Source organism: Pongo pygmaeus, chromosome 7, assembly GCF_028885625.2.
Source record: "Pongo pygmaeus isolate AG05252 chromosome 7, NHGRI_mPonPyg2-v2.0_pri, whole genome shotgun sequence".
NCBI classification, from domain to species: Eukaryota; Metazoa; Chordata; class Mammalia; order Primates; family Hominidae; genus Pongo; species Pongo pygmaeus.
In genome coordinates, this window is record NC_072380.2 from 156,814,220 (window position 1) to 156,839,773 (window position 25,554).

General features: G+C 60.6%; 2 protein-coding genes across 21 annotated transcripts; both read right to left on the reverse strand.

Annotated features, from left to right (window-relative positions):
- Positions 1-171: 171 nt before the first annotated feature.
- PUF60 (poly(U) binding splicing factor 60) lies at positions 172-18,212 on the reverse strand. 17 transcript variants are annotated; one of them, XM_063669214.1, is made up of 13 exons: positions 12,775-12,857; positions 11,177-11,328; positions 8,110-8,193; positions 5,620-5,715; positions 5,399-5,488; positions 4,459-4,509; positions 2,166-2,327; positions 1,986-2,078; positions 1,655-1,868; positions 1,385-1,575; positions 1,122-1,257; positions 702-937; positions 172-614 (listed from the first exon to the last, which is right to left on the reverse strand). In XM_063669214.1, exons 2-13 carry the CDS (start codon positions 11,309-11,311, stop codon positions 315-317), a joined length of 1,788 nt encoding a protein of 595 aa, XP_063525284.1. In that variant the 5' UTR covers positions 11,312-11,328; positions 12,775-12,857; the 3' UTR covers positions 172-314. The 17 variants fall into 17 exon arrangements, with proteins under 17 accessions (XP_063525284.1, XP_063525279.1, XP_063525285.1 ...); XM_063669209.1 differs by having other exon boundaries at positions 11,177-11,491; positions 12,775-12,832; XM_063669215.1 differs by having other exon boundaries at positions 12,514-12,778.
- NRBP2 (nuclear receptor binding protein 2) lies at positions 16,553-23,955 on the reverse strand. 4 transcript variants are annotated; one of them, XM_054497820.2, is made up of 18 exons: positions 23,575-23,952; positions 22,977-23,099; positions 22,799-22,900; positions 22,606-22,695; positions 22,383-22,423; positions 22,188-22,282; positions 22,046-22,069; positions 21,890-21,973; positions 21,756-21,811; positions 21,557-21,652; positions 20,503-20,635; positions 20,287-20,389; positions 20,143-20,193; positions 19,933-20,068; positions 18,938-18,991; positions 18,778-18,841; positions 18,630-18,685; positions 16,553-18,540 (listed from the first exon to the last, which is right to left on the reverse strand). In XM_054497820.2, exons 1-18 carry the CDS (start codon positions 23,701-23,703, stop codon positions 18,472-18,474), a joined length of 1,506 nt encoding a protein of 501 aa, XP_054353795.1. In that variant the 5' UTR covers positions 23,704-23,952; the 3' UTR covers positions 16,553-18,471. The 4 variants fall into 4 exon arrangements, 3 of the variants coding, with proteins under 3 accessions (XP_054353795.1, XP_054353793.1, XP_063525278.1); XM_054497818.2 differs by lacking the exon at positions 18,630-18,685 and having other exon boundaries at positions 23,575-23,953; XM_063669208.1 differs by having other exon boundaries at positions 16,553-18,841; positions 23,575-23,955.
- Between the last annotated feature and the right edge of the window lie 1,599 nt (positions 23,956-25,554).

Consider the following 25,554-nt stretch of genomic DNA (forward strand, 5'->3'; position numbering starts at 1 on the left):
GGACGGAGCCCGGGGCGCCAACCCCCTACCCAGGTCTCGCCCACGGCGGGCCCCTCCTGCCAACACGGAACAGATCCAGAGACCACCCCCCGACCCCTACCTCCTCACCCTAGACCCCCTAAAGAGACACCCCCAGGATGGGTGACAGGACCGACGGCAGACACAGGGACGTTCAGGGCCAGCAGCATCCGCACCTTTATCCGCACTATAGACTGGGCTGGGCAGAGTGCGCCTGGCCCCGGGGACACCACCGTATCACTATAAAACCCAGAGGAAACAAGGAACAAGTGCAAGTCCGGGGAGAGGGGCCACTGTCACGCAGAGAGGTCACTGTTATCAAAACGCTCCTGGTCGTACACTTCAGCCACCACCTTGCGGCCAGCAAACCAGCGGCCATTGAGGGCCTGGATGGCCTTATGAGTCTCGGAGGCTATGGAAAACTCCACAAAGATCTTGACAATGATTTCCGCATCCTCCTCCTCGCCTTGTTTCTCTTGGTAGATGATGACGCGGTTCACCGCCCCGAACTTGCCACACTCCTCTGTCACCTCCCCTTCCAGGTCATCATCGATGTCCTTGGGGTCCACCATGTTGCGCAGAACCATCACAGTAGACTGTGGGGCAGGGCCGAGGGGAAGACAGCTGAGCACTGCGGCCCTGCCCCCTACCCTCCCCCACCACCACCCCGCCCCTCTGCCCACCTCCTGCTTGCGGAGCAGCTTCTGCATCACCATGTGGCGGGCGCTACTGCCCGAGATGCTCATATGCTCCTGCTCGCTCAGCATCTCTGGCCGCTCTGACTCGGGAAACAGCTCCTCTTCTTCCTTCTCCTTCTTGGGCTCCAGGAGACCCAGCGTCGGAGGGCTGGCCAGGATGGGGTTCACCACTCCCACCGAGGGGATGGTGACCGGGATAGGAGGACGGGCTGGGGTCACACCTGCAGGAAAACCAACCAGGTCCATCAGTCACTCCCTACCACCCCCCTTCCCAGAAAGGCACAGAGCTGGCCCGCCCTGGGCTCAGAGGGTTGTGCCCAGACCAAAAGGGCCAGGCAGCTGAGGGCAGCGAGCCTAGAGATGCCAGGACAGGAGAGGAGAGGATCTGGTACCACTTAGACTCACCTGTGATGACTCCAGGTGCCTGGGCAGCCATGACGGCCTGGGGCAAAGTGCCCAGGGGCTGGGCCAGGGTCAACGCTGGGGACACTAGTCCAGGTGTACCCAGGGTACCCAGCACCGCTGCTCCGGCCACTGCTTCCTGCAACCCAAAAAGTCACCGTGCTCAGTCCCTGGTCTGGCTACTCAAGACCACCTTGAATCAGTCTCCAAGGAATCAGGGGCCAGCCCGCCCACCCTCAAGCCGACACAGCTGTGTGGGCCCTCACCTGAGCTGTGATCTTGGCAGTGGCTGCAGCAGCTGCCACAGCAGCGGCAGGTGGGAGGCCTCCAGGTGTGGCGGGTGTGAGTAGGGGCATGGGCGGTGTGACGGCCTTGCCCACCCGCAAGTACTGGCCACCCAGGTCAAAGAGGTTCATGGAGGACACAGCATCTTGGGACGACTGGGCCTTCTCATACTCTGTGGGCAGGAGCAGCAGTGAGCAGGGCCAGCCCCAGCCTCAGGTGGCCCCCATCCCGCCTCAGCCGCCCCAGCTCACCAATGAAGCCGTAGCCCTTGTGCTTGCCCGTTGTGGGGTCCCGGGCCAGTGTGCAGGACTTGATCTTGCCAAAGGCCTCAAACACACTCTTGATGTCATCGTCTGAGAGGTCCTGGTGCACAGAGGCCACGTAGATGCGGTTGAAGGCCCGTGCCTCCTCAGCCAGCTGGTCTATGATGGGCTGGGCCTGCCCTATGTTGCTGGGTCTGCCCACCTGGGGAAGAGGTGGCGAGATGGAAAGACCGGTCAACCCAGGCCCAGCCACAAAAGGCTTCTGTGGAGGAGCAGCCCTGCACGCCTGCGGGATCAAGGCCTTGGCTCCCTGCCTCACCTTGATGTTCCTGCCCCCCAGCATCACCGAGTTCATCTGCTCCAAGGCCAGCTGTGCAGCTTCGGGGACCTCATACTCCACGAAGGCAAAGCCCTAGACACAGGGACACACCTGTCAGGCTGCACGAGCCCAGGGGTGGGGGCGAGCCCAAAGTGGCCGGGGTGGACCAAGCCTGCTGACCTTGTGCTTCATGGTGACGGAATCCCAGGACATGTCGATGCTCTTGATGGGGCCAAAGGGTGCAAAGGCCTGGCGGATGGTGTCCTCCCCCAGCTCGTAGTAGATAGAGCCCACGTAGACACGGCACATGATGGCCAGCGCCCGCTGCCGCTGAGCCGCCATCTGCAGCAGGACAGAGGGGAGAGAACCGCTGGCTCGTCAGGGGTGGCAGGAGGCTGGGCAGCCCACTCCCCTCCTGGCCCACCCACTCAGCCCTGCTGTGGGGAGGGCTCCCCACATGACAGGGAAGTGCGGGCTCCATCCCTGCAGTCAGGGTGTGGGGGTCGCAGGACCCCGCCACCCAAAGAAGGAAGGCCAGGCCCAGCGGCAGGACAGGACGCACCCCAGCCCGCCAAAGTCCCAGGCAGACTGTGGCAGCAAAGCCGACAGATGGTCAGGAGGCAGGGCTGTGCGCCCTCCCACCCAGACCACCCCTCCAGTCTGGGGGCTGGGTATCCCAGGCCGGGCTGGGAGATCCTCCCACTGTCCCAGCCAAGGACCACGACAGACGAGGGAAGGAGGAGCCATCCAAGCTGGAGGGACCCACTGGTTTGGTGGCCAGAAGACAGGAGGTCAGAAGACAGGGCAGCCACTGCCCAGAAGAGACCCCAGGGGAGGAGCTCAGGAGCCAGATGGGGGCTCCCTGAAGAGAGAACGAGGAGCAGCTGCTCATGCGGGGCCAACTCAGGTGGGGGCTCATGCTGTGCCTTCCCAGTGCCCTGCAACTCCTCACAAAGGAGCTGCCTGGAGCCCGTGCCCGCAGCCGAGAGAGCGGGCCCAGGCGAGACCACTGGCCTGGCCCCCGGGGGCACCATGAGGTAGCAGAGACCCTACGAGAAGCCCCCAGGCTCCTTAGAGCTGGTGACAGGCCTGGCCAGTCCAGGGCCTTGGCTGTGAGCTTGGCTACTGCGCTGAGGGACCTCCCCACACCCTCAGGGACGGGTTCTCGCCCCTGCCACCTCACAGGAGATGTGCCAGGCAGGGGACTTTCAGAGCCACACGCAGTGGGCCACAGGGAGACTGTGGGCCAGGGCAGGCAAAGCAGACAGCTGGAGCCAGGCCCTGCCCCTCTCCACAAAAGGCCTTGTGGCCAGAGACCAGTTTCCCTCTTTAGACATCAGCTGGCCTAATGCAGGCCAAACCTCCCCATCCCGTGGAGGGGGCCTGGAAGCATCTCTCCACATCAAGGGACTTCCCAAGGTGAGGTATCTTCCTTCAAACTAGGCATTCCCTGAAAACAAAGACTGTGTTCTCCTCAAACTGGGCCCCCTGACAGACCTCAGGCTCCCCACTCAGAGCAAGGCCCCCCCAAAGGTGGAATCACATCCCCCTCACGCAGCAGGCTCCCCAAACACGAGACCAGGCCTGTCCCTCAGGTCATGGTTCCCCCAAGACAGGGCCATGTCTCCTTTTCAGTGTGGGGCCCCACCCCCAGGCGGGCCAAGAGCTCTCTCCCTGACCAGACCCCCAGCCCAGGCTCCCATTCAGATGCTTCCCAGAGAGAACAACGCGTGTGTTGCCCCATGGGAGCCACACACAGGGATGACCCCTCTGAACAGAGGCTCCCAGAGAAGGGGCCACATCTTCCCCTCAGAATCCCCGAGATGGGACCTGGCCTCCTCCTGAGCCTGCCTCTGGGGGAAGGGAGGGACACCTCCTTCCCAGACTCCTCTGCCCACCACAGCCAAGGCCATAGCCGTGGCCCCTGCCTCCTCCGCCCTGGCTGCGTGGCCTCTGCCCCTTGCTGACAGCCAGGCACGAGGCCCTGCTTGCCCTTCCCTTGCTCGCTTGGGTCCCCCCACCCCCACCCCATCCAACCATCCTCCCTCCAGGGTCTGATGGGGCCATGAGTTAGGACCCCTCTCTCCTCAGGGGCCTGACCCCAACCCAAGAGCCAGGCAGCCTGGAGACTGACGGGGCTGGAGGCCGTGGGCGCACCCCGTGCGTGCAGGCGGCGTGGGCGCAGACGGGCCTGGTGCCGGCAGCTACCCGCCCTGGCCGGCTGCCCTCCGCAGTTACCTGGCCGATTAGTTTTAAGGTGGGCCCTCAGAGCAGATGGAGGCCTCCCCAGGGGCGGTCCCGGGTGGGTGCCCACACCACTGGCCCCACCACGCCTGGCGCTCTGCTGCGCTCGTCCAGAGCTGGCGGGCAGGGCCGGCCAGGGGAGCAAGGTCCCCAGCACGTGGGCTGCACTGCCCCCCTCTAGCCCTGACTAAGGACATGAGCCCCGGAAGAAGTGAGCATTTCTATTGACCGATTGCAAAGGTGAGAGAGGATCTCCAAAGCCCATTGTCACTGCTGCCATCTGAAAGACAGTAAAGACAGAGTTCAGTCTGTTGGAGCCGAGCAGTCTCCCGCTCTCGTCAACACCTCACGCAGACAGCGGCAAGGCCCGGAGTCCCCGCCCTGCCAGGGAGGCCGCCTGCCTTCCCACACTGCCGGCCGCCGGCACCTGCCCAGGGGGGCCGCAGCGCCCCATGTGCCCCGCCCTGCAGCCTTGCAGCTGGGCCGGCTGGGGCAGAAAGGAAGGGAGGGAGGGAGGGAGGAAGGGAGGGAGGGAGGAGGGCAGTGGAGCGCAGTGAATGGCCAGGACATCTCCTGGCAGCGTGAATGTCTGAGGGCTGGGCGGGGGGTGCGTGAGGCTCGAGGCCCAGGAACCTGTTGGCCTCATACCGGCCTCTTCCCATGAAGGTATCGCAGCCTCCGGCCACAGGCCTGGAGCAGGGCCCCAGGGGAGGTGCCTCCAGACTGTCCCCTCAGTCCTGGGGCTGAGCCCAGGTGGTCTGGACTCACTGCAGGGGTGAGGGCCTGAGCAATCTTATCCAGGCCACGGGGGCAGGGAGGCCCGCGCCCCGCATGCTGCCACCATCGGCTGTGCACAGCTGGGGCGGGGAGCACGGGGGAGACCAGAGGCCACAGTGGGAAGACCAGGAAGGGGAAAAGGGTAGAGCTACAGCCAAGCAGCCAAGAAAGGGGCTGCGGCGCTTTCGGGGCTCCAGCGAGCAACAGGTGGGAAAGGCTGGGCCACTCGTGCCTCAGAGAGGACCCTGGGGGTCCCGAGCATGAGTCTTTGAGAATCGGAGCACTGTAACAGCTTGCGGGGACGGCCGCAGGCACAGGAGGAGGAAGAGCGTGAAGAGGAGGAGATGGTGGTGGTGGTGGGGAGGGTGGTGGAGGCTCCGGCTGGGGCTCACCTGCAGATTGGTGAGCTGCTGCTGCTGGTGCGCGATGGTCTGCTTCACCAGCACGCTCTTGATGCTCTGCTCCATGGCGTACTTCTTGGCCTGAGAGAGGTGGCAGTGAGGAGCACTGGGGGCCCAGCCCATGGGAGACAGGCCTGCCCCGCACCCTGCCCCTGCCCCTGCCCCCAGTTGACTGTCCCACACCTGCAGTGCCCTGGGAGGTCCATGCTCACCTTCTGAAGGGCCTCCTGCTGCTCGGGCGTCAGGGGCGGCAGCCCCAGCTTGGCGGCTGTGCTCTGCCCGTTCTCCATCTTGATGGAGTCTGTGCCCTGGTAGGGGAGCAGGGGAATCCGTCAGCAGCAAGCTCAAGTTCTCCTTCACATGGCCCCAGGAGTGCCACCCCACCTGTGTCCCAAACACTGCACATGGGCTCTGGCCCAGCCCCTTCCCAGAGAGACAGGGCCCTAGCACAGACTGTCCCCTGCCTGGCCTGGACTCAGGCCAGCCCTTCTGACATTGCTGTCCCCAGCCCAGGCCACTGTCTCCCCCGGGACCCATGGGGTAGAACACAGACTGAGGCAGGCAGGTGCCCTGGAGGCCCTGGGCCAACCCAAGCAGTTGTGGGGCCCAGGCCACAGTGGCCTCCTCGGGAACCACCAAGATAAACAGCTGGAGGCAGGAAAAGGGTCCAGCCCCTTGTTGTCAGTCTGACCCCAGAGCTGCTATCACATGCCCTGCAGGAGAGCCAGCCTCAGCTGTCCTCCAAGGCAGGAGAAAAGGGCCACGGCTCTCTGGACGTTCTGGGACTCCTTGCTCCCAGGCTCCTCCGGGCTTCCTCACAGTCCCTGCCACAGACACAGGCTCAGCTTCCCTGGAGTTTCAAGGGGCCCACCCAAGGAGCAAATACAAGGACCTCTCTCCCAACAGTGCTCCCCCCCACCGTCCCCGCAGGCACTGTGCACACCTCCCAGAGAACACAGGCCTCTCTCGGGCCACACGAGCCCTGCAGAGGGCTCCAGCTCGCTTCCACACACTCTTGCATGGGCTGTGCCTGGCCCACTGGGAGAAGCCAGGAGCAGACCCACTGGCACCGTAGCCAGGTGGGCCTGGGGACCAAGAGGCCCTTGGGCAGTCACAGCCACTGCAGACCCAAACTGATGCCAACCAGGATTATGTTTACGTCCCTTCTGTCAAAATCCATCTCTAAGCTTTTTGCAGAGAGAACGCAGCTGTGTGAGCAGGGAGGCATGGCCAACAGGCCCATCAGAGTGTGGGGTGGGCAGACAGCATGCCTGCGCCTGTCCTCCAGCTCAGCAAGCACAAAGATCACTGGCCCACCAACTGGGCTCTCCGAGACTTCCAGACACAGCCTTGAGGGACAGCAGAGAAGAAAGAAGGGTCCCCAGCACAGAAGTGATGAGCAAGGACAGAGGAACACAGGAGGCAGGAAGGGACAGGCTGGCCCAAGCCCCAAGAACCCCCTCCTGCCTGCCAAGTGCTGGGATGCTGGCCCAAGCTCAAAGGGCAGGAAGCCCTGGAGACCCCTCCCCAGGCAACCAGAGCCCCAACCCGTCCCTGAAGGTCAAAGGCTGGCTGTGGGTGGCACCAGGTGCCCCAGTCCGGCTCACACCAGGCCTGTCCTCATCACCCTCAGCACCAGGTGCCCCAGTCCAGCTCACACTAGGCCTGTCCTCACCACCCTCAGCACCAGGTGCCCCAGTCCGGCTCACACTAGCCCTGTCCTCACCACCCTCACAGCTGGCCCCAAGCCCATTCCTCCTTAGTGGGAAAGAGGGCCCAAGAACCAGAGGCTGGGACTTGAGAGCAGGCTGTCACCATGGTAATCAATGCCAACCCCCTCAGCCCCCAGACACTTTTCAATCTCCTCTTTGTCTTGGTAAACAAAAGGCCCTTCTCCCACCAACCAATGGCCGGCTGGGCGCCAGCCAAGGGCCAGGGAGCACCAGCCCCCACATCTCCCAGGATCCAGGCTGCATACCATGTCCCAGTCCCACCCCCTGAACGTGCCTAGGGGACCAAGAGGAGGGCCCAGCCCCAAGAGGCCGCCAGGCCACCTTGCTGAGGCCCCGCTGGAATGCTCTGGAGGCGGGCACTACCATGGAGAAGCACAAAGAACCCGACTACCCAGCCACAGGCCCAGCTCCACCTCCGAGAGGACCTGCTCCCAAGGCTGGGCCATCAAACAGACCAAGACCCACCTGCACCCACTCTGGAGCCTGGGGCCAAAAAAAAATGGGGAGGGCTGAGTCCCAACCAGACCTGTGCTTTGATTTGCGCATTGCTTCATTGTTTTATTTAAATTAAAACACAGAGGTCTGAAATGAAATCTGTACTTCTGGCTCCTAAAGCACTGCACGTTCTGGAAACCTTGGCCCCCCCTTCCAGCAAGACGCTGATGCCTAAGAATGCGTGAGCTCCAGGCCCCGGCGTCCCCGCCCAGCCAGACTGTCAACAGGCCCCGCCTGGTGCTTGGAGCAGGGCAGATGCAGAGGGCAAAGGCCAGCTCAGTGGCTGGGTGGGGAGGGTGCAGGGCTGGCGCGGGGAGAGGGCCGTGGTCCTGCGGGCAGTTGTCTGCCCAAAGGGTTCCCGAGGTTCCTCCCGCCCCGCCCCCAGCCAGCCCTCTCTGGGCCCAGGGACGCACAGGCAGGCGGGCGGGCGGGCAGGCGGGCGGGCCTGAGGGAGAGGATGCTTAAGGTCAGTACCTGTGGAGGTTTCCATTTGTCTCCCGCTGCCACCACTGCCGCCGCCGCCGGCTCGGACCCCCCTCCTTGCTGGCCATTGACCTGCTGCAGGCAGGAAGGAGATGTTGTAACGGACAGGCACATCACCCCACCGCCCAGGCCTGCTCTCCTCCCGAGCTAAGGGCTGAGCTCCTCACGGATAAGGGAGGCCGGGCAGGGAGGCATTCCCGACACGACCCCCCAGCCCAAACTGCCCTCTCTTTACACCCACCAGCACGCCCAGGGACCCGGTCAGAAGCAGAGCGGAGCCTGGGCTGGGCCAGGGCTGCCAGCGAGTCCCAGCGGGGACGGGGAGGAGGGTAGAGAGAGCTGTGCTCCTGCCCCAGGCCAAAGAAAGCCATCCTCTCCTGCCGGCAGGCTGGACGGCCAAAGAAATCAGCTGGGTGTCCCCCATGCCCTCCTGAGGCAGCAGCGGTGCCTTCCTGGCAACCTGTACACACCTTGGCCAGCCCACAACTCAGCCCCAGCCCCAGTGCCTTCCACAGGCTCTGGCCAAGCCCAGGTCCCAGTTCTCTCCTGAAGACACTTTTAAGCAGCATGGTGGGCAGGGGTCTGGATGCGCAGGCCTCCCTTCCCTGGCAACAGAACCATCCAGAGCTGTCTCGCAGGAGGACGGCCAAGAGCTTGGCCCTTTGCACTCGGTAAGACCCACACCTAAGGGGGCACAGGAAGGAGGAGCAGCTCCACAATGGTCTTGAGGGATGGCAGGGCAAAGACAGGCCACGGGCAGGAGACGGGTAATGCTGTGGGGGTCGGGAGATGGTGGAAGGGCCTTGAGACCTACTCTACTTTCTCAGAGGCTGCACAACGAGAACCAAGGCAGCATGCAGTCACCCCGCTCCCAGCTCAAGGATGAGACCCACAATATCTAAGGACAGAAGAGATCAGGGCGCCCACCCTTGGAGCCATGTGCACAAAGCCAGAGGCTGGGCTGACCCACCAGAGTGTCCCAGGTCCTCCAGCCTCCAGAGGAGGAGCAGCACCACCAGCCCAGCTGCACTGGGGAAGGCCAACCCAGCCCGTGCCTGGAGCTGCTCCCAATGCTGCCGGCATGGGTGTGCTCTAGCTGCCCAACTCAGCCCCACGCTGCCTAGACACTGCACCCCGGAAAGACTGAAAGGAAACAAGGGCCCCTCCCACTGCATGCACAGCCAGAGCAGAGGCTGCCTCTTTTTTTTTTTGAGACAGGGTCTGGCTCTGTTGCCCAAGCTGGAGTGCGGTGGTGCAACCACGGCTCACTGCAACCTCCGCCTCCTGGGACTACAGGCACGCGCCACCACACCCGGCTAATTTTTGTATTTTTGGTAGAGATGGGAGTCTCCATGTTGCCCAAGCTGGTCTCAAACAATCCACCTATCTCAACCTCCAAAGTGCTGGTACTACAGGCGTGGACCACTGTGACCAGCCAAGGCTGCCTCTCACTGCCCACAGCAAGAGATCACTTCACGACCAGTCTCCAGATACCCGTGAACAGGGTGAACTGAGGGGCACTTTTGTAACTTCCTGCTCCCCCAAATCACTGCACTAACCAACAAGTGAACCACAACAGTGTTGACAGTGGGATGTGGCTCAGAAAAAATTTTCTTGGGAAAAGCCGGCCCACTGGTGCATTCTACACAGGACACCCCACGCCATTCCTGGCAGATGGAAGTTCCCAGCTGCATGGAGCTTAGGGTTCTGTGCTAACCAGATGCTGAGAGAGCCTGGAGGAAACTGGTGTTTACAATCGCAGCTAGTCACGTACTGCCATCTTTAGGCAATTAAAATGGCATCTTTATGGTCAGGATGCCCCCCAGCACCAGGCAGCAGTGCTTGGAGGGATGGGAAGCCCCTCTGAGGGGCAGCACAGCAGAGGGGCTCTGGGGTGCCAACTCTGGGACTGCCTTTCCTCAGCCCAGAGCAAAGAGGAGCATTTCCATCAGAAAGCAAGAAGAGCAATGTAGGGGCTGGGCGTGGTGGCTCACACCTGTAACTCCAGCACTTTGGGAGACCAATATAGCACTTAAGACCAGCCTGGACAACACAGCAGGATGCTGTCTCTATGAAAAAACAGTTTTTTTAAAGTAATGTGGCCAGACACAGTGGCTCACGCCTGTAATCCCAGCACTTTGGGAGGCCAAGGCAGGTGGATTGCTTGAGGTCAGCAGTTGGAGACCAGCCTGGCCAACATGGTGAAACCCCACCTCTACTAAAAATACAAAAATTAGCTGGGCATGGTGGCAGGCGCCTGTAATCCCAGCTACTTGGGAGGCTGAGGTGCTACCATGAATTGCCTGAACCCAGGAGACAGAGGTTGCAGTGAGCCGGGATCACTCCACTGCACTCCAGCCTGGGCGATAAAGCAAAACTCTGTCTCACACACACACACAAAAGTAATGTGGAGCGAATGACTGAAGGTCCCAAGGTCTCAAGGCTTCAGGCTCCTCAGCTGGGAATGGGGACGGCCTGTCTCCTAGGGGTACTGTGAAGATTCAGTGAAATCCCAGCACCACCCCCCAACCCCACAACCTGCAGTCCCTGCACATGGAAAGCAGCAAAGCAAGCCACAGGTTCCAGCACTCATCAGTATTGTTAACAACATCCAGTGTCAGATACCCAGGGCAGAGCTGGCTGCAGGACACTGCCTTCTATCTGTCAGTTCCCTTCACACAATGAACACTGCTTACTGCGTGCCCAGGCTCCACACTGAGCGCTGCAGAGGCAGCAGAAACGAGAGACAAGAGAGAAAGACGTCTCTCTCAGGAGCCTGGTGTCAGCTGCCAACAAAGAATGCCAAAATCAAAGATGACTTCTGTGGTTTACCAGCATTACGAAGAAAGCACAGGATAAGAAAGGAGTGGCTATGAGGTGTGCCAGGCCATGGCAGCCAGGGGGCCTCTCTATGAGGTGACATTGCAGGCTGGGGCCTACAGGAGAAAGCAACTGGGACCCCAAGGGTGATGACCCCAAATGAGAGCTGGTCCAGCTGTCAGTGAAGAGAAGAACGGAGCCACGCATCAAAGTGAAAAGATGCATCCAGAAGACCTACCCTTGCTGCGAAGAGGCAGCCGGCCTCATTCTGCAGCCACCAGGCAGAAGGCATGCCCACGGGAGGGGAGGCCCTTCTGCATCTTCTGGCTTCCTTCCCCACCAGGCCACTGTCAGCCAAGTTCAGCTGCTCCATTCAACCTCCCATGAGAGCTGAAGCAGCATGAGACAGGGGACAGGCTCTCATCACTGTGCCCAACCAGGACGGTGGGGAACAGACAACCCTTCTAGAAGCCTTTCCATCCCAATGATTAAAAGAGGAATGGTTAGAGCACAGGCTACAGCTCACTCCTGGAACCTGATGCAAGCCTGAACCCTGACAATAAAAAAACATGTATTAAACCGAACAGAATTTGGATGGCAACAAACACCCCAACAGAGAACCCGTTCATGGGGTCAGTTATGGCCCACGTCCACCTCAACAATGACACCACCTATCTGGCACCACGCCACAGGAGACCTGAGCCCCCATTTAACCCTCATGAGCACAGGGCGCTGTTCCGCGGGTGCTTGGGGAGTGAGGCATCCACTCTCCTCCTCCACCTTCCCGTGTCCAGTCCTTGTCTCTGAGCCTCCTCCTCCTTCACCATCAACTCTCTGACTGCTGCCTAAAGACAGTCACCAGGTCCTCAACCCTTACATCCTTTCTTTCTGGAGTGCCCCTCAGAGGTCACTTATTCCTGTGGCTTCAAGAGAAAGAACATGGTAGAAAGCGTGGAGTCAGCCAGCCCTGTGAATCACACACTGGGCTGCCCTCGCAAGCTAGGTATCTTGTGCAAATGCCTCTCTCCCCCTAGTAACTGGTTTCTGCCTCAGTGGGACATGGGACCAGCCCGCCCGCTGGGGGCCTGGCAATGGCAGTCTAAGGACACTCCCTGGTCCTGTCAGTCCAGCCTTCAGCCATTTGCCCAAACTGTCTTCTCAAACAGACCTTATCCCATCCCGCTGGGTGTGGGCTGGGGGGAGGGTGACAAGTAATACAGGGATAAACTGCGGCTGAGAAAGGTCCAAAAGGGGATTAGGTCCTATAAGCTAAGTGGTGAGGAGGAAAGACCAGACTTCATCGCACGTGTGTTGTGTGCATGGGTGTTCTCCCTCTATGTTAATAACGCCTGCCCTGCCAGGGGAGGTGTGCACTGAGCAGAGCAGGGGGCGACTCACTCCTCTGGATGCCCACACAGCTCCCTAGGGCGCCCAGCAAATGGCACCCTGGGTGGGAACTGGCCTCTGGTGCGCACTAGACCTCCAACTGCCTGTCTGGTTCCCCATTGCGTCCCAAATCCTCCCGTAGAGCTTGGGACAATGCGATTTCTCGAAACACGTAGGATGAGAACGCACGTTCTTCTTTCCCAAGTGGAGACAAGAGAATGGAGATAACCAGATCCCTCTACAGCACCGGAGAACGAATTCACAGCTGCAGGCGTAGTGAGCCAAGGCCACCCCATGCTCTGACATGGAGACCCCTTTCTACAGGCCCCGTCCCCTTCTGATCCCATCAACCCGAAGGCCCACGCATCACCCCCAGGACCCCCCTTCCGTCGTGACCACGGCGCACACCCCTGTCGGCAAAGGGAGGACGACGACCCCCGCCTGCCGGACCTAGCGGACAGGAACACGACCCCGTCAGGTTCGCCCGCAAGGGCCACACGCCGCGCCCAGGTCCCCGCCCCGCCCCGCCGGAAGCTGGGGTCCACAGGCCGGAAGCTGAGGTCGCGAGCCGGCCGCCGGCGCGCGCCCGCCCCGCCCCCGCCTCACGCGACGCGGGGACACAAGGGACTCCGCGTGGGACCTGGGAAGACCGCCGCGTTCTTGGGAGGCCCTCCGCGCCCAGGCTGGGTCGACGACCCGGCCCCGCAAGCCGAGGGCCGCCCGCGGTCATGGGGGGCTCACTTACGAGAGCTATGGTCGCCGTCGCCATCTTGCGTCCGTCGCGGCCGCCGCGCGCACCACCCACTCTTGCTCCTTCCGCTGTCTCGCGCAATCTGGGCGCCGGCGCATGGAACTCTCGCGAGGAAGGAGATAAGAACGCGCTTCCGGAACGGGGAGGAACGGTTAACGCCCTCGGGAGGGGCGACGGAAGGGGCGTGCTCTTGGGCGGGCGAGGGGCGTGGCCCGCGCACCTTGGGCGTCTGGGGCCGTGCGCCGCGGGACTCGAGTTGGGCGTGTCTCTCCGCGTGGTACCCTTCGCCGCCCGTCGCCCTTGCGGCCACTGCTACGCTTCTCTTTTCTGCCTTTTTTGGAGAAAACGCCGTCGCGGGCGTCGTCCAGAGGCTCTCCCCCAGGAGGCAGGGGAAAGAGCGGGGCCCTCCTGGGCTGGAGGAGTCTCGGGTGATGAAAGTCCCGCGTGTTTCAGGCTCACGTCGTGAGATGCGTCGTCCCCGCGTCGCGACATCCTTGGGGCCGGGAGGCCTCGCTCAATTGGCAGCCTTTTCTCCTTCCAGGGAACCGATGACCGTAGTTTGGCTGACGTCAGTCGCTAGGCCCGCAGCCCGCAGGCCCCCTTAGTCCCCGAACTGGCATTCATGGCCCAAGGTGTCTATCAGTACTGCTGGGAAAGCTGCCTGTCCTGGACATTTGCCATCTGCTGCACCCGGTCCCGAGACCCCAACTCGGTCATCCGAAGAAGCCACATCTGTAAGCTCAGGCACCTTCAGCTGCCTGAGGCCACAGGGCATCCCGGGCAGGCCTCCTTTCAACCCTGGGAACGTTCAGAATTTAATACAGACACCTCTACTTAAGTAGGGCAGAATATTCCCCGCCTACCTCCTGAAACCCCCTGAAATTATAGGAAAGGGGTTTTATAAAGACAAACACTGCAAGGGCAAAGAGCTGGGATATTGTAGAGCTGGAGGAAGGTGGACAGCGAGAGCTACTCCAGCCCACCCGGCTATGGAGGCCAGTGTCTTGAGGGTCGTGGGTGAAAGCACAGCTACAGAAAGGAATCCCCAGACCTCTGTCCCTACCCACCGGGGCTGGCAGGCACTGCAGTGTCTGAGATGGGAACTCCGGGAGAGGAGCTCTGAGGCCCCGCTCAAGCAAGGCCCTGTCTGAAAGCCTGGGAGTAAGTGAGACTCTGGGTCCTATCCCTGCCTCCACCCCTGGGCTGGGTCTGACCACCCGCATGCCATCAGGCTTCTCAGAGGGGAGGGCTCCTCTCTGCAACAGCTCCTAGCTCAAAAGAAAAGACTGGCAGGGCAGCTAGGGGCAGAGTGTTGCCCAGTAGAATGGCCCAGCCAGATCTCTGGCCTCGAAGCTCACCAGGTCATAAGCCCCAGCCACTAAAAGTATCTCACTCTTAAATGCAACTGGACAGCCCAGGATCACCAGACACCTGAGAAAGAAAAGGGACTCAGAAGAAACAGAGACAATAAAGGAAGCCGAAGAAAAATGAAAACTAAAATGCCATTCTCAGAGATATTACAGTCAATAAAAAGGAACTGGGGGCTGTAGAGAAAGAAACCTCAGGATGAGAAAGAGCTCTTAGAAATAAAACATGAGGGGAAAGTGAGCAATTCAATAGGCTTTTAAGATGAAGTCTTCCAGAATGTATAATGACAGAACCAGATAGCTGGAAAACAGAATAGCAGTAACACAGGTGGGTGCTCTTAGGGCCAGCCTGGCACACAAGGCCTCCACAATGGAGGGGGTGGATGGGAGGTGGGGGTGCTGGTCTGCCACCACCACCAGAGGAAGCCACAGGCACCACCCTCTGGGGACACCTTCCCTTGGCAATAATGTGCACGCAAGATGCATGGTGCCCAGCACTGTTCTTACACACATTCACTCATGGGATCCTCACAACCCAGTGCAATGCAGTGGATACAGCTGTTATCCCCGTTTTCACTGATGGGCAATATCACAAGGCAGGGAGCAGCAGTAGAATGGCTCCAGAGCCTGTGTTCTTGCCGCCACCATGACTGCATCTCAAAAGAGAAGTCCAGGTCAGGCACAGTGGCTCATGCCTGCCTTCCCAGCACTTCAGGAGGCTGAGGTAGGAGGATCACTTGGACCCAGGGGTTCAAGACCAGCTTGGGCAATATAGCGAGGCCATGTCTCTACAAAAAATAATTTTAAAAAACCAGCTGGGCATGGTGGCACACGCCTGTAGTCCTAGCTACTAGAGAGGCTAAGGTGGGAGGATTGCTGGAGCCCAGAAGATGGAGGTTGCAGTGCTGTGTGATCACACCACTGCACTCCAGCCTGGGTGACAGAGCCAGACCCTGTCTCAAAAAAACAAAAAACAGAAACAAAAACTCAAAAAACAGAAGTCGAACATCTAAATAAATTGTCCAGAAAATAAGGAAATGAGAGAAATCAACAGAGATAAATCAAGAAAATTTCCTAGAACCAGTCATGTTTTCTGAACAGTGGGTGAAAGGGAAGTTGTATATCAAGACACATCATTGAGAATTGCCAAAGTAACGGGGCAAAGGAAAAGAAGAGATCATAGGTAGAGTCAGAATTCAGAAAGGCACAAGAGTTCTTGGAACTAGAAGAAAATGACACGATACCCTCGAAATCCTGGGAATAAATGGTTTTCAACCAAGCCAAGCTTTTTGTAGCTAGTTACACTGTCAAGCATATGTGAGGTTAGCATAAAGACAAACAGGTAAAGACTCCGCAACTTCCTGTGCACCCTCTCAGGAAACTTGGAGGATGGTCCTTCTCAAACAGGGCAAATGAAGGAAGAGGAAAGCATTCCAGGACACTGGTGAAGAGTTAACCCATGCTGACAGCTGGGCTGTAAGTCCAAGAACAAGTAGCCTGGGCAGGGGGCTTGTATGGTGGGGGCTCCATGAAAAGAAACTGAGCAGTCAGTTATGTGATGAGTCCTCAGCTGTGACAGGATCCTCATGCTTCTTCAGGAAAGTCTAAAGATGAATCAATGACAAACACATATAGAAAACTAGGCAAACAAAAAATAGGCAATTATTAACTCCAGGGAAAACAAAAAGTTGTGCAAGAAATGCCATCCTAGAACACCCTGTTCTCTCCTGAGACGTGTGGTAATGAAGCTGTAATAACACCCATGCAGCTGTGATGCCCATAACACTGGAAAGATGCCACCAGGAGATTGAGGCAGGTGACTGCCCTCCTCCCAGAGGATGCCGGCTGGGGACATCTAATGTAGAAAAACTAATAAACAGGACTAAAAGCATGCTCATGATTTTGAAAAACATGGATTTCAAATGCCCGAAGAAACAGTTAAGAGAATTGAATTTGGAGAGGATCAGAGTAGGAGCCTGCATTTGTTATTTATTATTGGCCTCAAAAAAAGAAAACCATTCTACTTTAAAAACAATACACATATAATTCTGAAAAGATAAAACTTAGGAAAAATTCAACAGAGACATGATTAAGTGCAACAATGGTAGTATTGATGCTTTTAAGTTCAGTTTAATCAGTAGTACAATGTTATGTATTTGCCACTGAAACCATTTAGGACCATGCATAATCAGACAGTTTAGCATGAGGGTTTCCATCTAGGATATGGAAATTACTTTAGATTGCTAATTTTGAGTTGGAAGGCGTGAGAATTTGAATAATTTTGTGAATAGTATTGGAATATTTAAGATAACTGAGATTCACTATTTTGTACATTTAATTTATTTGATATGCGTTAGTAAGTCTTGCTTTGGTTTTTGGCTTTTGGTTGGAGTGCTGTGGTCAGCAGAATGCCACCCTTCCCCAACAAAAGAGGTTCATTCCTTAATCCCTGGAACCAGTGAATGTTAGTTTACGTGGCAAAATGTGTCCTGCAGATGTGTTTAATATTAAAAACCTTGAGGAGAGAGATTATCCTGTATTATCTGGCTGGGCCCAACCTAATCTCATGAGTCCTTAGGGACAACCTTTCCTGTCTGCAGAGAACCAGAGAAATGGTTCGTGACACAGACTGAACCTGCTAGCTTTGAAGATGGAGGAGGGGGCCAAGAGCCAAGGAATGTAGGCAGCTTCTACAAGCTGGAAGTGGCCTTAGTTTACAATCAGCAAGAAAGTGGGGACCTTGGCCCTGCAACCGAAAGGATGTGGATTCTGCCAGCAGCCTGAAGGAGCAGGAGACGGAGTCTCCCCTAGAACCTCCAGGAAGGAAGGCAGCCTGCCAGCCTTGATTCTAGTCCAGTGAGACCCGTAGTCAGACTTCCAGCCTACAGAATTGCAATAAATTTGTGTTAAGCCACTAAGTTTGTGGTAAATTTTACAGCGGCAGTATAGAACTAATACAGTGGTGTGGCTTCCTAGTTGACATTTGAAATGCTTTTAAAAAGGCATGAATGCGCTATATTTATACATACAGTTTAAAATGCTTAAGGCCATTTCACTAAGTTTGGAATTGGAGGAGTGGCAAGCCGAGAATCAAGAGGCCAGAAAGGCAGGGGTAGAAGGCATGAGGGCATAGACATCTCTCAGACTGAGCCCGGAGTGCAGTGGGAGACAGGCAGGGAGCCAGGAGCTGACATCCTCAGAGGTCCAGGGAGCAGCTGCCCCAGGGAGGAGGTGCGGGAGGTAACATGGAGGGGGTGTGAGTCTGAGGAGCAGAGAGGATGTGGGGTCCCTGACCCCTCCAGGCCAGGGAGTGCATCAGAGAAAAAGCCCACTGGAGGGGTGCAGTGGCCAGAGGAGATCTGCAGAGGGGCTGCGGGTTCTGGTCTCCGGGTGGGTAAAGGGTCAAAGAGGTGGCTCTAGGGCAGAGCTGTGTGGGACCAGGGGCTTTGCTGACGACAGCCTCAACTCCAGACCTCTCTGTGGTCTGTTTCTCCTGCCAGGTCCCTGTTGTGCCCAGTGCCATGCCTGACACCTGCAGGTGTGTCACCGCTGGCTTGCTGTGCAGGCTCCTTGTGTGGGTCTGTGGTGCCAGCCGGGGATGGCTGCTCTCCCAGACCCCATGGAGCAGTTCCCTGGGCAGAGGTCTGTCCAGGGCTGACCCTCACCCCCAAGCCTCAGAGCTGGGGTTCCCTACAGGGCAGCCTCCTGCATGCTGATGAGGCAGTGGCCCTGGCCAGGCAGCCTGGGTAGGAACTCAGGGTGGAGAATGGAGGATATGGGAAGGGGTTCCGGGGGCAACCCTGATCCTAAGGACCTGGGAGGCCTAACGGCTCCCCCACACCCACCCCCCAACCCCTCGGCGCCTGAGGCAGGGTCAGCCCCACTCTCAGGAGGCGGGGGTTCCTTCACTACCGGGGCCTTTGTGCTCCCAGGCACATGAAGGAGGGCAGCCCCGCGGTGCTGGGGTCTCCCTAACATTGCCTGCCCAGGCAGCACCCCGGCATGGTCCCCTGGGGCTGGGGCTCCGGGTCAGGCCTGGGTCCCACGGTACTTGAGGAAGGTGCTCTCCAGGAAGGCGGCCAGCTTCATCCGGTCGTCCTGCGGAAGGAGGGAGGCATGGGGGATGGAGGGGCACGGCCTGCCCCGCGCGCCCCCTCCGCCAGGCCGCGCCGCACCGCCCAGCACACCTCGTGGAGGAAGCCGTAGTGCACGAGCTCCGAGGCGAGGTCCTGGGCGCTGTCCGCTGCGGCAACGGCGTAAGGCGAGGCATGAGGCCAATGTGCCACCCGCCGCCTGGGGTCACCGCCCGCCGCCCAGGTCCCCTGCCCAGCCTACTTGGGAGCAGGTCGTAGGTCAGCTGCCGGTGCAGCCGGTCCTCCAGCACCAGAAGCAGAGTGAGCTGGGGAGGCGGGGGGGCGTGGTCAGCTGGGGGTTCGGGGGTCCGCCACGCTCCCGCCTTCCCCAGGGCAGCGCCGCCCTCCCAGGCCCCGCTCACATGCCAGCGCGCCTTGTCCTCGCTTCTCTCCAGGTTGCACTGCATCTGGATGACCTGCAGCGGGGGAAGGCTGGGACTCACATACCCAGCAGCAAGACCACATGCCGCGGCCCCAAAGGGGCCGGGAAGGGACAGCAAAGATTGGAAAGGGGGGAATCTCTAAGAGGAGCCCATCTCACTGCTAGTGGCTTGGCGAGCTAAGGAAAGCTTCGAGAAGAGTCGACATTAGGGGCTGGGTACTGAAGGCTGAATAGGAGCTTTCACCGCGGAGAGAACAACTTGAACAAAGAGGGAACTGTGAGCATGGGGAAAGGGAGATTGGGCGGGACAGGACCGCACCGAAGTGCACAGTGCCTGCGGGACCAGGCCTCCCAGAGCCTGGGCGTCAGCTGAGGACTCCCATGATCTCTGCCGGCAGCCAGGAGCAGGCAGTTTGCCTGTTAGGACATTAATTCTGGCTGCACTGCACCGAGAGAGGCCCCTGGCCAGGAGGGAGCGCTGCAGGAAAAGTCTGGGGAGACACCAGGACATAGATGTCTGGGAATCAGCACAAGGTGGGGGATGGGAGGGGTGGGGGTGGGGGGGCGGGAGGGGTGGGGGTGGGAGGGGTGGGGGGTGGGAGGGGTGGGGGGGTGGGGGATGGGAGGGGTGGGGGATGGGAGGGGTGGGGGGGGTGGGGGGGGTGGGGGAAGTTTGCTAGCAGGGTGGAAGAGCCCGGGTGAGTTCTGGAAGAAGGATGCTTGGAGTAGGTTCAGGGCAGGCAGCAGGATGCAGGGGAAGGATCTGAAGGGACAGGGAGCCTCCCGGAAAAGGAGTGTCCAGCCTGTCCTATAACCTCCATGACCCCACAAGGGGGTCAGCCTGGATCTGGTCTCTGGCAGCCAGGAGGAGAGCTGGGCTATGGGGATGCAGGCCCTGAGAGAAGGAGGGGCACCTCTTATCTGGCTGCTAGAAGGTCTGAGGGATGGCACTGAGCAGCAGGAGAGGGGACTCACCTTTCTGGTCTCAGAGTCAAAGGGCTCTGGCGTCGGGGTCTTGGCCTTTTGGACCTCCTCTGGGGGTGGGGCCAGCACACGGGGCAGCCCCAGGGGCCGAGTAACTGCAAAGTTCATCAGTGGGTAGATCCCATTCCTGGGGACACACCAGGGTGGCTGGGGGTTCAGGCCTGACAGCTGCCTGGCCCCCAACCTTACATCAGTTCTCACCTGACATCCTCCAGGAATTTGTCCAGTTCCATGAAGGAGACTTCCGAGTACCTGGCATGGAGGCGGGAGGCACACGAGGGGCTGGCCAAGGGCGCGGGGAGGGGAGGTGCGGGGAGGGGAGGCTTCTGGGTGCTGACTGCTCACCGCCACTGCAGCGGGGGCCTGCGGGGCCGGGGAAGCTCCGCCAAGACCGCGTGCAGGTCCATGGCCTTGGTCTTCTCCTCCACCACATTCTCAGGCATGAGGTCTGCGGCCACAGGAGCATCAAGGTGGTGTGCTCAGGCCGTGGGTCCTGCAGGGCCCCTTCCACGTCCCAACCTCAGCCTCCCCGGCCACCCCCTGGGCTGGCCTGCTGCTTACACTGGTGCTGGATAAAGCAGTGGGCTGCCAGGAGCTTCAGCGAGTGCACCTCGAAGAGCACGCGGTGGAAGAGGAGGCTGTGGGCAGAAGGCCGGTGGGCAGGGTCCCGGGCCAGGCAGCAAAGGATGAACTCCTGGGGCATGGGGAGGACAGGCTGGTGGTGTGCAGAGGCTCTCTGCTCTGGCCCCACAGTTGGAGGAGAGGTGGCCCCTGAGTTCCCCATGTCCCTCCTCAGGGACACACAGGACGTGCAGGGATGCCCATAGGGAGGAGTCCCAGCAGCAGCCAGGCCAGGACCTGGTCCTCTGAGCTTGAGGACAGCTGGGTTCTGGGATTGGAGCACCATGCTCTGCTTCCCTCGACCCCCAAAAAATCGTGGGGAGAAGCCATGATCCTAAAGTCACACCTGCAAGCCTCCTACCCATGGCCTTTTGATTAGCTCAGCTCAGGCCCAACACTGGAGACGACCTTGATGGGTCCCCACACTGTCCACATCTGTGCCCAGCCCGGCTCCAGCTCCCCACCAGCCCCATGCAGGTACCCCCATCTCCTGAGGCCATGGAGTTAAGTCTAGACTCCGAGCAGAGGGGGCTGGGGATGCAGCTTCCATCCCACACCTCTTTTTGCCTGCTTGGCACCCGCCGTGTCCCCCCACAAGCTGGAGCCTCATCACCTCCTGGAAGCTTAAAGTCAAGGACTTGGAGTGAAGCAGACCCAGGTGCAGATGTTGGCTCCACCACTTACACTAAAGCCTTGGGCAAAGGACTCATCTCCTCTGAGCCTCGGTTTCTTTATAAAACGGGCATGGTGATGGCAGCCACAGAGGGAGGGTCTCTCTTGCCTTCTTGTCCTTAGAATGTGCTGACCCCTTAGGGCCTTCAGGCCTGGAACCAGTATGTGCTCCCACTGAGGTCCTCTTTGGGAGGGGTGCAGACAGCTGTTATACCCCTCAACTGCACAAACTGTGATGTTCTCCCAGGTCTGCCTGGAGCACCTTGCTAGCCCTAGCTGAGCACGGTGAGCCAGCTGGGGAGGGGCAGGGCAAGCTGCTTACCCGCATGTTGGGGTCACTCAGCGAGTGCCTGGCGCGAGCAATGGCCTCCTCTGTGACCCGGGTGTCCCCGTTGGTCTGGATTTCCAGTACAGCCATCTGGGGCACAGAGCCAGATCAGGCATGGGGAAAGGACCACACAGGTGACCCAGGCAGGGCACAGGAGGACGGCAGAGCACAAGGTGGAGGGCGGGGGCAGTACCTCCAGCGCACACATCCCAAAGGAGAAGATGTCCACAGCGGTCCCATCGGCCACCTCTGAACAGGAGAGAGCACAGGACAGGTAGGAGAGAAGCGCAGGGCAGGCACGGGGCACCCGGACCCAGTGCCACTCACCGCCGTACTCTGGGGGGAAGAAGTGCAGGTTCCGAAGTTCCTCTCGCTCAGCGCGGATGGGGCTTCGGAGATTATCTGGAAGCGCTGTGGAAGGGCGCAGAGGCTCAGCCGGTGGGGACTTCTCCAGGACCCCATCCCCCCAGAGTCCGCACCTACCATTGGAGAAGATTCGATGCCACACTGCCAAGGGGCGGGAGAAAGAGCGGAGTTAGCTGCTGGGGCATCAGAACTCCTCTGCCCTTGGCTCCAGGCACCTTCACCTGCCCCGTTCCCCCACCCAGCCCTGCCCCGCCAGCACCGGAGCCGATCTTGATGAGGCCGTTGTGCTGAATGAAGATGGTGTCGCTGGTCAGGTTCCCGTGGATGATCGGGGGGCTGCAGGCGTGCAGGAAGCTGCAGACGTTGGGGAGGGGAGAGTAGGAGGAGCCGGTCAGGAGGCTCTGGAGAGATGGGGGCTCGGCGGCGCCGCGCCCAGGCCAGCCCAGGCCCTCACCTGAGCGCAGACAGGATCTGCGTGCACCAGCGCTTCCAGGCCTGGCGGCGGACGCACGACTCCGTCGGGTGGGCGCAGGAGAGGCGGCTGGGCCTGCGGAGCCCGCCCCGCATCCTCGCCCAGCCCCTGTCCGAGGCCGCCGGGCACCCCCTCACCATCCCAGTCCCCGAGGCTGCCCCAACCCCGTCCTGTCCCCGTGGCTGCCCCAGCCGGCTCCCCATACCCGGGCGTTCATGGCCTTGTGGTTCTTCTTGGTCTTTTTGAGGAATTGCTTGAGGCTGCCTGATGACACGTACTCTGTGATGAAGATGACCTGCAGGGTGCGAGCTCAGGATTTCCACCAGCTGCGGGTTCGTCCCCATGCCCGCCCCACCTAGCTGTGGTCTCTGCCTGCCCGGGGCCTTGCCCGTGCTCACCCTCGCGCAGGCCTCAGAAGTATCCAGCCAGTACTTGTGCAACTTCACGATGTTGGGGTGGTCCACCAGCACCAGCTGCTCGAACACGGTCTGGATCTTCTCCTGGGGAGGGAGGGTGGTCGCTGGGTGGTCAGCAGGTGGTCACCCAGGCAGGATGAGGAGGGGGCAGCTGTCTCACCTCGTGCGCGGCAAAGGCCTTCCTGTCTCCGAAGTGGAGCTCGTTCCACACCACCTCTACCCCCTCCTCCGTGTCCATGGCTAGGAAGGTGCTCTGAAGCCCTGGCATGTTCCCCTGGTTTACCTGGGGGTGAATAAAGGGTTATGTGTGCCCTGGTGTGTGTCAGGGTTGTGGGTGAGGATTTGGTCCCTGTCCACACCTTTCCAGTGGGCCCAAGCGTGGGCTGCAGGCCCTGAGCCACTCTGCGGGAAGGTGGGGCTTGGAGGGTAGCTGCCCGCAGAAGCCAAGGGCTCCTATCCAAGGGCTGGGCTAAGGGGATTTGGAGCAGGTTTCGGGGGTCGAGGGGGATCCCCAGGGAGCTAGTGGCTGAGTCCAGAGGCATGGAGAGCTGGTCCTGGGAGGAGACTGGCCCTCAGGGAATCCCAGGGCGGGCGCCAGGCCAAAGGGGTCCAGGGGTGGCTGATTCGCAGGCCGCGAGGGGCCGCGGAGAGGTTTCCAGGCGCCGCGCTCTCCCAGCGCCCCCATGCCCCGCGCAGCCCCCAGGCCCCTCTGGCTCTGGGAGGGCGGTGTCACCCCGTGCCCCAACCCCCGCGCCCACCTGCTCCCGTCGCTTTTGCCAGCGACCACACGGGCTCTCCTCCAGGATGTCGCTCTCGTCCTCGCTCTCGTCCTCCCGCTCCCGCTCCCGTTCCCGGGCCCGCCTCGGCGCCGGCTCCGGGGCCGCCATGGTTCGGCCGGCCCAGGCCACCGCCCTCTGCGCGATCCGCCGCCGGCGTAGCCTCTCCCGGCCCGCCCTGGCCCCGCGCCCAGCAGCCCAGCCTAGAGCCGCCGCCGCAGCCTAGAGCCCCAGCCCCGGCTCTGGGAACTGGGAGGCGCGGGCGCGCGGCGGACGGGCGGGGGCCGGGGGCGGAGCCGGCGAGCACCTCCCGAGCCGCCTGTGCCTGCCGGAGCCAGAGCAGAGGTTCCCCGCGAGCTGCCGAGCCCGGGCCGCGCCCAGGCCCCGCCCCTCCGGTGGCCCCGCCCCGCGAAGCCCCGCCCCAGTCCCTGTTTGCTTCTCGTCCCCTAGGCCTCCTCCGCGAAGCCCCTCCCCAGGCCCTGTCCCCTCCTCGTCCCCCAAGCCTCCTCCGCGAAGCCCCGCCCCAGGACCCGCCCCACTCCCGCGAATCCCCGCCCCGTTTTAGTCCCCGCCCCCGCCCGTTCCCAGGGTCCTCCGCGAAGCCTCACCCCCAGGCCGCGCCTCACCTCCTCGAAGCCCCGCCTCTATGAGGCCCCGCCCCGCGTAGAGGGACCGCCCCCAAGTCCCCGCCCCCTCGGAGGCCCCGCCCTGCGGACTCCCGGAGCCCGGAGCGGCCCACTTCTCTCGCGGTTGCTCCCCTAGGATCTGGGGGAAGGCCCGCGGCATCTGGGGACCCCCAAGCCCACGGCACCCTCCAGCTGCAGAAGTCCCCGCGGGCTCGAAAGCGGGGCCCGCTCTCCTGGACACGCACTCATTCCCCGGCCGACCCCCAAAGGACAGGTGGAAGGGACACCGAGGACGAGGGAAAGGCCCACCAGCAGGCTGACCCAGGCTGACTTTGATTGGTGGCCACGAATCTCTCCCTGGCCCGCCCGCCGGTGCCTCCTCCCGCCCACAAGCCCATCTTCTCACCTTCCAGGATGGCGATTTTCTGTTTTCTCCTCAAACGCGCCTCTCCTTTCCGCGGTTGGTTCCCCTGGGACAGTGAAACCACGAGGGGGGAGCCCACCCGGCTCACACGGCCTCTCCCTCCGGAGGCCGCTCTGAGCACACCCTCCAGCCACGCCGACCACCGGGGCTGTCCCCGATCCTCACCTAAAACCCCCTTCAGCCCTCAGCCCCCGCAGCCTTCCCGTGGTCTCCTCCCTCTTTCACAGCGGGTCCTCATCCTTCACCTTCTCTCTCTGGAGCCCAAATTGGAACTCCGCTCCTCCCCTCCGCGCGGCTCTGTGCGCTGGCCCTTTGGGACGCTTCTTTCTTGCTTTGGCAGAGCTGCATCTGGCCCTGCTGCGTCCCCTGTGGTCTCTCTTTCCTGACCAGCCTTGGTCACCAGGCCCCCTGTGTGTGGTTTCCACCAACGCCAGGTGATCCTGCTGAGGCCCTCTGCAGTAAAGGTTTGGGGTGTTCAAATCCTCCACCCTGAAACTGGCCCTGACCAGCTCCTGGGAGACACCCTCTAAGCCCTTGGAACGTTCTGCCTGATTTGAATGTCTGTGTTTACCTGGGCCACACCAGAGTCTATGCTAAGCTTGTCCAACCCGCAGCCCAGAGGGTGCATTCGGCCCAGGACAGCTTTGAATATGGCCCAACACAAATTCATAAACTTTCTTGTTGAGATTTTTTTTAAAGCTCATCAGCTTTTGTTAGGGTTAAGTGTATTTTATTTAAGGTTATTGCCCAGGACAGTTCTTCCAATGTGTGCCAGGAAAGCCCAAAGATTGGGCACCCCTGGTCTGTGCTAACAATATGGTCTACAGGGGGACCTTGGGCCATGTGGCATCAGCCTGACCTCTTCAGGGGCTGGAGGCCAAAGTCAGCCAGTTGGGAGGTCAGCCATGCCTG